Raw genomic sequence first — 11,033 nt, forward strand, 5'->3', positions numbered from 1 at the left:
CGCGACTATTATTTTTTTTTATATGAAAGGGAGGTAGAAGTAGGGGGAGTATTACATGAGGGGGGAGTGATGACGTTTGTGTTCTTGCTAAAAAGAAAGCTATATTGTGTTTTTTAGATTGTTTGACTGATAGATATCAAGTAGACTTAATTATGTTGTCTCTCTGAAGGCCTGTGGCCTGATTGACATAAATCTCTAGCCTCCAAAATAGAGGTCTTGGATTCAAAACCCCCCATCCCCAAATGTATTAAAAAAAATTATGTTGTGTCTCACTGTATTTCATAAAGGTGCTGCAACTATTTCTTTGAGTTGTGCTCTTAGTGCAAGTTGTAATTTTTTTCTCTTTTTTAAATATTTTTAAATATTTTTTTTAAATGTTAATACATTAATAGTCACTTCTTTAACTATTTAAAAAAATTATTTTTAAAAAAATATTAATACACTAATAATCACTTCCTTAACTATTAAAAAAAAAATTTAAAAATGAACAACCAAAACAAGAAGGCAAAATATGGATATACTATCATTTTCCTTTCATAAGTATAGATAGACGTTATATTAATTCAAACCAAACAATGTTTTCGCAGACAATTATGATCAAATCGAAGAACTCCTATAAAACCAATGATGAAAATAGCATTTAAAAAATCCTTATTTATTTTTCAATTCTCATTGCATACCTTATAGAGTTATGTTCCTCATAATCCTTATACTACATATTTATTAAGAGAAAAAAATATATATAAATATAAAAAATAAAAACAAGTGTCCTATAAAAATGATGAGTATAATTTTTCTACCCTACATTGATTTGTCAGCTGCTCAATTCCCATTAAATTTTATGTAAAACTAAAATGAAAAACTTACAAATTCGGATAATTATTTGACATTGAAAACGTAGAAAAACGGGGCCTGTAACCAAGGTTGGGCCTCAATATGAATGAACCTTACATACTCTGCATTCAATCTAAAGGTCCTCAATTTCTACAAAATATTTTACAAGACTGCTATTAGCCTATTACACTGATCTACTTCGACCATCTGAAGCCAGCCACACAGCAGACTTTTGAGTCTCAAGAACGAACACCCTTTTTTTTCCCCACCTATAAACCACATCAATAGTACCCTCGTTAATATATGAAACGATAAAGAGTGATTCTCTGACCCAGAACATTTAGTTCTTATTCCAAATAACCACAGTACGAGGAGTGCAAGTTAAAAAAAAAAAAAAAAGGAGAAAATGAGGAGAGAACAATGATTCCAGAGAGTTTTGTATATGGAAGGGGTTTAATCCCCACCTCTTCTTGGGGGCCCGCTGGTCCGCAGCATGGGCCTAAGACCAAGCCTAACTTCATGAAGCCCTAAGTCCAAAACACGGCCTACAGATAGGATAGAACATTAACCGTCCTCGAATCACAGGTGAGCCGTTATCTAGCGAGGAAAGTTCAGGAAGCCATCCTATCATTTGAATTTGAAATGATAGATTAGGCAGTTACCTCGTCAAACAGAAGATACTTAGGGCTCTATTTATACCAACCTAGGTACAAATCAGACATCTTCTTCTACCCCTAAGAAATTCTTATTACTCTACTAAATTGGACATTGAAAACGTTCCCACGAACCTCCCAAGACCTTTTTCTCTTTGGTTGCAGGTGATTGCGAGAGAGGTGCTATGAAACACGTCCATAACAATACAAGAACAAGCTCATAGATAACATTCTAACAAATGATGTTTTTCATTCTGTATTTCATCATAATCTCTAGTCGTATTAGTTGTGTGTCATATCTTTGTTGGCTTTAACCCTAGTTTGGATAGCAAAGTCCTACCAAGTCCTCTCATCTCAATATTCAAACACCACAAACACAAATACTTTTTAATTTAAAATTTAATTTTTCAACTTTTTCATCTAATTATTACAATTTTCTCAAACTTTCAAACAAAATATAAAAAATAATTCAACTTTTTCAAATTCTAAAATAAAAATTATATTATAATAATATTTTAAATTTATAATATTTTTATTCAACTTTTTTTCTTTTCTTTTCTTTTTTAAAATTTCATAAAATATATTAACTCAAATATTTTCTTACTATTCACAAATTATTTTACTGTTATTTATAAATTATTTCATCTCATTTCATTTTATTATCCAAAACGAGACCTATTGTAAGTGGTTAACTTATAAAACCTCTAAAAAATTGTGTCACGTCCGTTAACGTGATTGAAGATAACAGAACCCAAGAAGAAAAGTGACATTGCTCTAATTGAAGTTATGGACAACCCGCGAGATGCAATCTCAACAAGGCCCTCCAGAAATGACTACTGAAGTAACAAGAAAATGCATTTGTGTGAGAACATCCCCACCGCCCGGTACATGTATTGACAAAATAGTTTAAACAGGAGAATAAGGTTAAAAGGAAACTGCCAAGGTCTGAAAAATTAGTTGACTAATGAACTGTTCATTACAAGTTGTACTTTGGAGACAGCAAACAAAAAAAACTAAAACAAGACAAAAACCAATCTTCTCTTGTTGGACGTAGAAGAAAACAGCTCTTTCTTGTTTAACTACAGTAGAGACATCATTCCAAACAGTTTTACTGAATAAAGTTTTGCAATTAGCGTGGTTAAAGACATAATTTATGAGTTAAAAATGAAGTGTGATAGGAATTAACAGTATTCAACTAGTGTTCTCAACACAACAGGACCAGAATCCAGCTTGGATAGTCATATTACTTAAACAAATGAAGCACGTATTAAAAAAAAGAAAAAGTTTAGCTAAAACAGCCAAAGTAATGAACAGTAGAGCATCCAATACAACATGATAACACTGGAAATCTGTTTGTTTAATCGTAAGAAAAACAAAGGGTTGAATCCAAATGGATAATCTTTTCCAACGGTAGACCATTGAATTGGCCTCCTCTCTTGTAAAGTTTTCACAAAATAGGACACTCTAGAGCTTAAGGAAAAATTAGCCTCTCTATTTGCATTATTATTGGTTTAGAAAACAAAACAGCGAAAAAAAAAAGCGTTTTTCTTGTTAAATTATCCATGGGAACAAGCATAAATTGCATAAGAAGAAGAATAATAAAAAACCGAGAAATTGGAATAAAGGGAATTTAAGTACAGTACCCAATAGTGAGGAAAACAGTTCAGTTCTTGTTCAATCAATGGCGGGAGTTGGTACGCGAAGAGGATGGCCTATGGCTATGGGCACTCTGCTCCTCCTCACCCTGAATTATCCCTGGAATGCAAAAGCTTGGCTCGCTCACAAACCGGCTTCCAAAGATCGAAGACTGATGAATTGGCTGTGTTTTCTGCGGGTGCGACGCGGCTGTAGGACATTCGTCCCAAGCGCGAGCCGACGGGTCAAAACTGGACTGAAAGGGTCCCCTCTGTGAAAATGGTGAGCCCAGCAATGCTTGTTGTGGCAACGCGGGAGAGCTGAAGACAAAACCGCCTCTGTTTTCTGCGCTTGCGTCGCTGTTCCAAGCTACCATTCTCTGGTAATTGGCGTCGAATCCGACCGAAGCCGACCCCGCGAAAAGGGTCTGGCCGTTTGGAGCTGAATGGTCCTGGAAAGAGTGGAGGGATAGGCCAAGATCTTGGGTGGGGTTGGAGGCTCTTGAAGTTATATCAGGTGGGTAGCTCTGGAAATTGATAGAGGACGTTGCAGAACTTGTCGGGAATAAAGATTTCAAGGTATCTGTGATGGCCTCAGAGTCTAGACTTGGTGGAATGAAGGTTGAATTGTCATCTGGGTTCTCAGCTAATTGCCGATGGAGCTGAAAGTTGTAGCCAGAAGACTCTGATTGTTCTGCTATTGTCATTTCTGCTGTGCCTCCATCTGGGTCTGGTTGTTCTGGGGTAGCATTAGAAGTACCAGGCGGATGCCATGGTGGTAGCTCAGCTAGATTGTCAATGGCGGACTTGGCCTTCTTGATTAGCCAGTCAACCGCTTTGCTGGGCCGGTCGTAGCCTAGTCGATCTTGAACATCATAGAATTGAATGGCGGTGTGCGCCGAGAGCCGTACCCGGCGGTCGCGGAGACCTTTTGCAGTGTAGACCTTGCTGTGCCTGTCTTTGCGGCCAGTGGATCGGACAATGTGGCCACCTTGGACTTGGACTATCTCTCCTCCGGTGCTCTTCATGCCCATTGTTTCTGTGCTTTGCATAGCCTCTGGTTTGGTAAAAAATCTCTTTGTTGAATGCTTCTGTTTGGTGGGAAGTTTATGCGTTCCCCATGTGGTTAAAGGTGATGGGGGTATTGGCCAAGGCCTTGTTCTTGTGGTTCTTGTTGTATTGGGGCTGTAACTTTGTGGATAGGCGTCAGGGGAAACTGAAATTTCCTCTGGGAATCCAGATTCCTCCCTTCTGATTTTGCAATTTTCAGGAACTTTTTGATTTCCTGTACTACTCTCTCAGTTGCTTCTGTTTGTTCTTGCTGTTGCTTGTTGCTACTTTATCTGCTACTGCACAGAGACCCTGATACCAGATACTGATGCCATGCTATGTTGCTAATCCCAAAAAAGCCCTGGCCATTGCAATCTTCGGATTCCACATCCCAATAGCATCAATAAATATAAAACCCACGCTGAAAATACGAAAAAAAAAAAAACAGCAGAATTTAGTAAACTGAAATCCAAAAAAAGAAAAAAGTTTTATGATTAAAACCCATCTATCTGCATCTCTACAGAGAGTAAAATGACAAGGTAAACAGAGCAGATGGGTGGGTTTCAACTTTATCCATGTGGGTACAAAAATTTGTTGGAAAATAATGAAAATTAGTATCCCAACTACAGCTGATAACAACCATGAAACAGGAAAGAAGACTACAGAAGAGGTGAAAATAATATTTTATAATTGAAAAATTGAATGATGTTGTGAAATTAATCGGTACATAGTATGAGATGTATGAGGAGGGAGGGAGAAAATCTAAAAAAAAAACCAAGGTGGAAGGGAAGAGTAAGATGGTAGAAGAGACAATCGTACCTTTGGCCAACGAGAGCTGTTAATGCTTCTGCAAAGGGCACAGAATTTGGTCAGAGTTGCAGATAAAAAATATTTGGTCATCTGAGCCCCTTAAAACCTTGTCAGAAACTAACTCAACTATTCATCTCTGAAACCCTACTCTTTTAGTTCCCTCTCTCTCTCTCTCTGTCTGTCTGTTTGCGCGCGCGCACATGTGTATAAAATGATTTAACTTTCTAATGACTCCTTATAATCAGAACTGTTTGGTGAGGAGTTATGATTAGAGTCATGGTTAATAAAGAGGTGGCTCTCAATGACCACCTCTTCCACCCACCTTTTGAAGGCTTTGATAATAATATCCAACAGCTTTCCTGGTTTCTCTCTGAGAAAGGACAAACGTCCCTCAACGACGCTTTTAACCTTCTTTTGCATCATTTGTTTAGCCCCAAGAGTCATTTGTATGTGGCTTCCCAAAAATTATGAAACCAGAGGAAAAATATGAACATAATAAATTTCATTTTGCTGAGGTATTATTACCCAAGTTTAATGAGATGGAGTTCAGAAATGCAGCGAGCTTACAAATCGATTGAGTTGTAGTTAAACTAGTTAAAATATGAACAAAAGTGACATACACATTAATGCTATACAGAAAGAGAATATACGTATTAGACAAATATATGTTCTAATGAGATTGTAAACCGCGTGTGGAATAGCATATCATTTAAAACATTGAACGGTTGCATTAACTTGTGAAGAGATGATGAATGTGATCCTGGCCGGCCTAGCTTGACTTGAAGCATCAATTTGATTGGAATAGCATTGTCATCTAAATAGATCACTTTTTTCATCTATCTTTTTCTAGTAGGCCAGTGTTCCATACAACACAGCCTCGTTTGTTTTCATAATTATTCTCATCTCATCATTACAGTCAAATTCTCACATAAAATAAAATAAAAAATTTAACTTTTTTAAATTTTAAAATAAAAATAATATTAAAAAAATATATTCTAACAATATTTTATTTAATTTTTAACTATTATCTCAACTCATCACATCTCCTATCATTTTATCTACGAAAACAAACCAAGCATTAAGCATCATATAGTATAACTAGAGATATTAACAAAAAAGAAAATGAAAAAGAATATTTCTTTTTTATAAAGAGTTTTTGTTAAGAGTTCGAGCTACTAAAAAATAGGAAAAAATTTTATGCCTTTGATTGCACGTTTTAATTGTTAATGGTCGACATGATACAATAGGTTCTCAAAGAAAACCTAGAATCTCAAATTCAAACACAAGTCTGGGAATATAAATTCTTGAATGATTTGAGTGAGTTAGCTAGGAAATTGAGCGCTCAAACACGTATGCGCGCGACAATACAGATAAACTCCAAGTCTCCAACTCCTAACAAATACGGCCTGGTGAAGACTCTAAAGGTGATGCAACATACATTGTCATTAGCTTATTAATGGTCCAAAGCATTATGTACCACTTTGGTTTTCATGTGATCATAGTGAGTACGTAGTACTTTAGGATTACACTTCTGTATGTTATCATCGGGAAATCTGTAGATCGAAGAACTCCATTTTCTCTATTACAATTAAGTTGATGGATTTCAATTATGCTCAACTATGACACATCATGCGTTTGCATTATGCTCAACTAGTGTTTGTATCAATTTGCAAAAGGCTCATGGAATCAAACCAAGCCATATGTCTCTTGAAGACGCGATATTGGGGTGCAAGATTAGTTTGAGGCACTACTTTTTCAAACTTGTCGATCGATCAACGTACGACCCAAAAAATGAGTGGTGCGGTGCAACGCACTAGCGGTATGAATTAGGAGATGTTTGAAAGGTGATAGATTAGATATTTCTACTACGAGAGAAAAGAAAACATGACAGATCTTTGTAACAATAGCTTCTAAGGGTTAGAGGGTCATGAGGGAGGGATCAGACCGGAGTATGGTGAAAATTCTTTTCCCTTAAGAGAAAGGGGGAAAGATATGGTTTTTGGAGAGAGAATGTGGATGATCATGTAGTGGTGTTGAAGTTATTCTTTCTTGTATGTTGTTTATTTCTCATCTAATAAAAAAATAATTTTAGAAGACATGATGAGAATTGTCTCAATAGACACATCATGATGCAGTATCCAATTTTCATCCTCTTTTGTAAATGTGAAAATTTCTATCACTCTTAGATCATCTCAGCTTTTTTTTTTTCGAAAAAAAACAATCAAAGGTTTAATAAGCAATAACACCTCACTATAATGAGATAGAGAGTAGGATATATGACGATATAATATGTAGCATTTTTCCTAAAGAAAATATCTAGCTAGGAAGATTAGCTATGTACTACGTCGTTTGACTTTATCTTATTAGTCTTTAATTAGTAGTTTCAGGGAGATGGAGCATAGAGGAGGAAAGAAGGGCTTTGGAAGAGAGATTAACATTGCACAAGGCAACAGAAATGACCAAGATATATATATAGATAGATAGTTCATTAATACACAATCGGTAGACGCTTGGTCGAGCGAGAGAGACACAAAACGAGACTCAAAAGAGGGAAGATTGCAACTCAAGTTCTCTGAATTATGTGCAACCTTGATCAAGTACTGAACTTACCTGACTCCGTTTTATTTTAGGAGAACTTCCATTGCTATTGGAAGTTTTAGCCATATTCGGATTATTTCAATAATCACTAGTTAATAATACTTGGGATTTCTTTTTGAACAAACATATTGTTATATTTTTGGTTTTATTTAATATTAGAATTCTCTTGAGGAAATTTTCTTTCCATCCTGTTATTGGGTCATGCATGTAAAATATACGAAGCTGTAATTAATATTGTAAGCCCCCCAAACTATCAGTGTATTAGCGCCCACAACAACTATATATAATTAATATTTTATATGTCAAGAACATGGTTGGATTTAGGAGTTACCATATACAAGTAGTTATATATATTATATGCAGGATGTGGTTGCTATATATATATACACACATGTATATATAAAAACCCAGAAGTCTATATACATATTATATATATAGAAATCTATATATATATATATATATTGCTTTTATATAAGACTATTGATCCACATAGCCATGTCATCTATTTGTGTGTGTAGGCATGTGTGTATATGATGATTTTTCATTATATTTTGATAAGGAAATTTCCTAAGTTAATATGAACCTTTACCTAGCAAAAACTGGATGCTAAGAGACTCAGATTAACACAGTGAACAGTTGGTTTTTTTTCCTTGAATGGGCTAATTTTGAAATGCTTATTAAGACTTGTTTGAGATAACAATTGTTTAAACTACGATGTTAGCTAACATAATGTGGATTAAGGTACAAAACATGTTGAACAGCTTCAAGCCCCATGATAATATGGACTAGGGTTGTAGTAGTAGTTTTCAGCTGCACATATAAATTGGTGGTTATTAATCTGTTCGTGCTATGGTCTGAGTTTATGCTGTTGTTGTATTACAACAGGTCAATATATGAAGAATTTAAGGGCAGTGTTGATTTGGTTGTGGTAGCCAAGACCCCAAAGAACTGTTGGAACATTGAGATTTTCTTATTGCTTGTATGTACATGTACATGTTTTTGCGATCAGATTGTAGTATTGTTGGCATGTTGAAATTCCAAGTATGCATTAAATGTGGGACTGCTAAACCAAGTTATAAAATCATATATTTGAGGGATTAATTTCTATCTGAGGCTTCTTATGGCATACTGCTTTCAGTTGACATACAGTGTGTAAAGTCTTCAAGTTAAATTAGGTTATTTTCTATCATTGATATATTAATGGCCTCCATGCAATTTTTCCAGAATGATTATATATATATATATATATATAGGAAAAATAGCCTAAAAACAACTTCGCTTCATATAATTTTGAACAGATTACTCTCAGATGTCCTTATAATTATAGGGAATTTGAGAGTAAAGTAGTACCATTGAAAACAGATTGAGGAAATTCAGTACTAGCCAATTCCAATACATTTCCTCAATCTGTTTTCAATGCTCCTCCCAATCTAGAAAACTAATTTCCCTAGATAATCATACTGATAACAAACAAATTGACGGTAAATACATCCCTATTGGGTCGAAATACACAAATAAATAAAGGAAAAAAATTGCCCTGCGATTTCCTAAACTGCCAAAAATGGGTTATCACATTTATACGTACCTATGGATTTCTGCGGCGACTTGGAAACTGCAGCAAATTTGACTGGCGATTCCAAATCACCGAGATGGATAATGGACTGTGCACCGAACAACCTGGCGCAGGAGGATTGGTTGTTTGCGAAGAACACACGCTCGCGGCTAGGTTTGCAATTTTGCGGCAATTTCATCGATTAGGTGGATAGGCAGCTGTGACAGTAAACTCAGGGTCAATATCAGCGGGAGAAATCTGTCGTAATTTGTGGGCAATCTTCGGCGGTTTAGGTTGTGGCGAGAAATGGGTCAAGTGTCAAGCTGAATTTGTGGCATTTGTTCTACGATTGTAAAACTGTGGCTTTAGATCTTTAACCACACTTTTGACATTTTTTGTGGTAGAAAAATGTTGCCGCAAAAAACGCATTATGTTGTAGTGTTAGAGGAAAGAAGAAAGAGACAAAAGAGCCGCCAAAGACAAGACATAAACTAATCTGACACACATAAAAGACAAGAAATTGACATAAAACAAGGTAGTAGTTAGACTGATCAAGGGAGAGATGTAAATGCAATTAATTGGGAGGCCCTTTTCAAGCTTTCAAGACATTTTCATCTTCCCCAACCTATCATCCACCATTGTAAGCACGGTAATAGAGAGCATGAGAATCCACGAAAGCTTGTATCATCATCCTATTTATAAGTAAGTTTCACCCACAAAAATCTATAAACTTTGGCCTTAGTCTCAAATTAACCACGTAAGTTCCTTGTAACCATTTATAGTATTAGCTATAAATGAGCATTCCAAACAAAGTACCATCCTTCAAAGCTTGATCATTGTGGGTCATTCCATTATACGATTGACATCCGATCTCAATGGAAACATACATCAAACTAGGGCTGCAACCCGGCCCGTCACAACCAGATTTACACCTGATCCGACCCGACCCGCTATATTTATGGCGCCAAACCGAATTGACCCGACCCGATTAAAATAAACTCGGGTCGAATCCTATGACCCGACCTTTACCAAACAAAAAAATACCTAACTTTTTGCACATCGATTTATCTCAGATTTAAGCCTTAAATGACAATATCAATCTCCATCGATCTCAGATTCTTCTCAATCTCAAGAAAAAATCTCAAAAAACAAAAAATGATAAGAGCAAACCTTGCATAAGTCATTCGGATGCAATCGTTTGCAGAAGCGGTAGTAACAAACAAGAATAGTATATATTCAATCTTCCTCCTTGCCCTCATTCTCGACAATGTTGAAGTAAACATTCTTGTCCTTGTTAGAAGCAATCACCCGAAGCCAGTCCCTCACATTGTGCTTCTTCAAGTACTTCTTAGTCATACTTGAGATACTTTTTAGAGAAGTTGTTATTAGAGGTGATAGAGATTTTGTTCTTTTCACGGACGACGGTGATGGATTCACAAAGAGCGCCGGCCTTGCCTCTGACCTTGATCCTCTCCTAGAGGAACTTCTCAAGTGAGGCAATATCCATGATATTTTCCTCAACCGGCTTCGCGCAATCAATCACGAATGTGGCTCCCTTCTTCTTCCCCTTCGGTCCCACAACTGCTGCCCCGAGACTCATTTTCGCTATGATTCTTCACTCCACAAACACGAGAGATAAAGAGGGAAGGGTTTTCAGCTCTGGACTTAGGAGTTGGGTGGCTAGGGTTTGATAAGTTTGTATTTATAGTCAGACGGGTTGACGCAAATGTAAACGACCCGCGTAACTAATCGGGTTGGAAACCGATCAGCTAACTAATCGATAAAAGTTGGGTCGGGTCGGGTCATTTTAAATGGGTCCAACGGGTTTTCGGGTAATCTGCACAGCCCTACATCAAACATGTGGTACTCCATTCTGATAAGTGCTAAGGTAGATGGTGTATG

General features: G+C 36.4%; 1 protein-coding gene and 1 pseudogene across 2 annotated transcripts; both read right to left on the reverse strand.

The window, feature by feature from the left end:
* Positions 1-879: 879 nt before the first annotated feature.
* LOC108993717 (transcription factor TCP4-like) lies at positions 880-5,232 on the reverse strand. Of its 2 annotated transcripts, XM_018968723.2 has the most exons (3): positions 4,991-5,232; positions 3,131-4,592; positions 880-1,103 (listed from the first exon to the last, which is right to left on the reverse strand). In XM_018968723.2, the coding sequence occupies exon 2, from the start codon at positions 4,171-4,173 to the stop codon at positions 3,166-3,168; it is 1,008 nt and encodes a 335-aa protein (XP_018824268.1). In that variant the 5' UTR covers positions 4,174-4,592; positions 4,991-5,232; the 3' UTR covers positions 880-1,103; positions 3,131-3,165. The 2 variants fall into 2 exon arrangements, with proteins under 2 accessions (XP_018824268.1, XP_018824269.1); XM_018968724.2 differs by lacking the exon at positions 880-1,103 and having other exon boundaries at positions 3,017-4,546; positions 4,991-5,231.
* Positions 5,233-10,367: 5,135 nt separating this feature from the next.
* Positions 10,368-10,731, reverse strand: LOC108993718 (annotated as a pseudogene).
* Positions 10,732-11,033: the final 302 nt, after the last annotated feature.

The sequence above is a fragment of the Juglans regia genome, chromosome 1 (genome assembly GCF_001411555.2).
Source record: "Juglans regia cultivar Chandler chromosome 1, Walnut 2.0, whole genome shotgun sequence".
In the NCBI taxonomy this organism is placed as follows: Eukaryota; Viridiplantae; Streptophyta; class Magnoliopsida; order Fagales; family Juglandaceae; genus Juglans; species Juglans regia.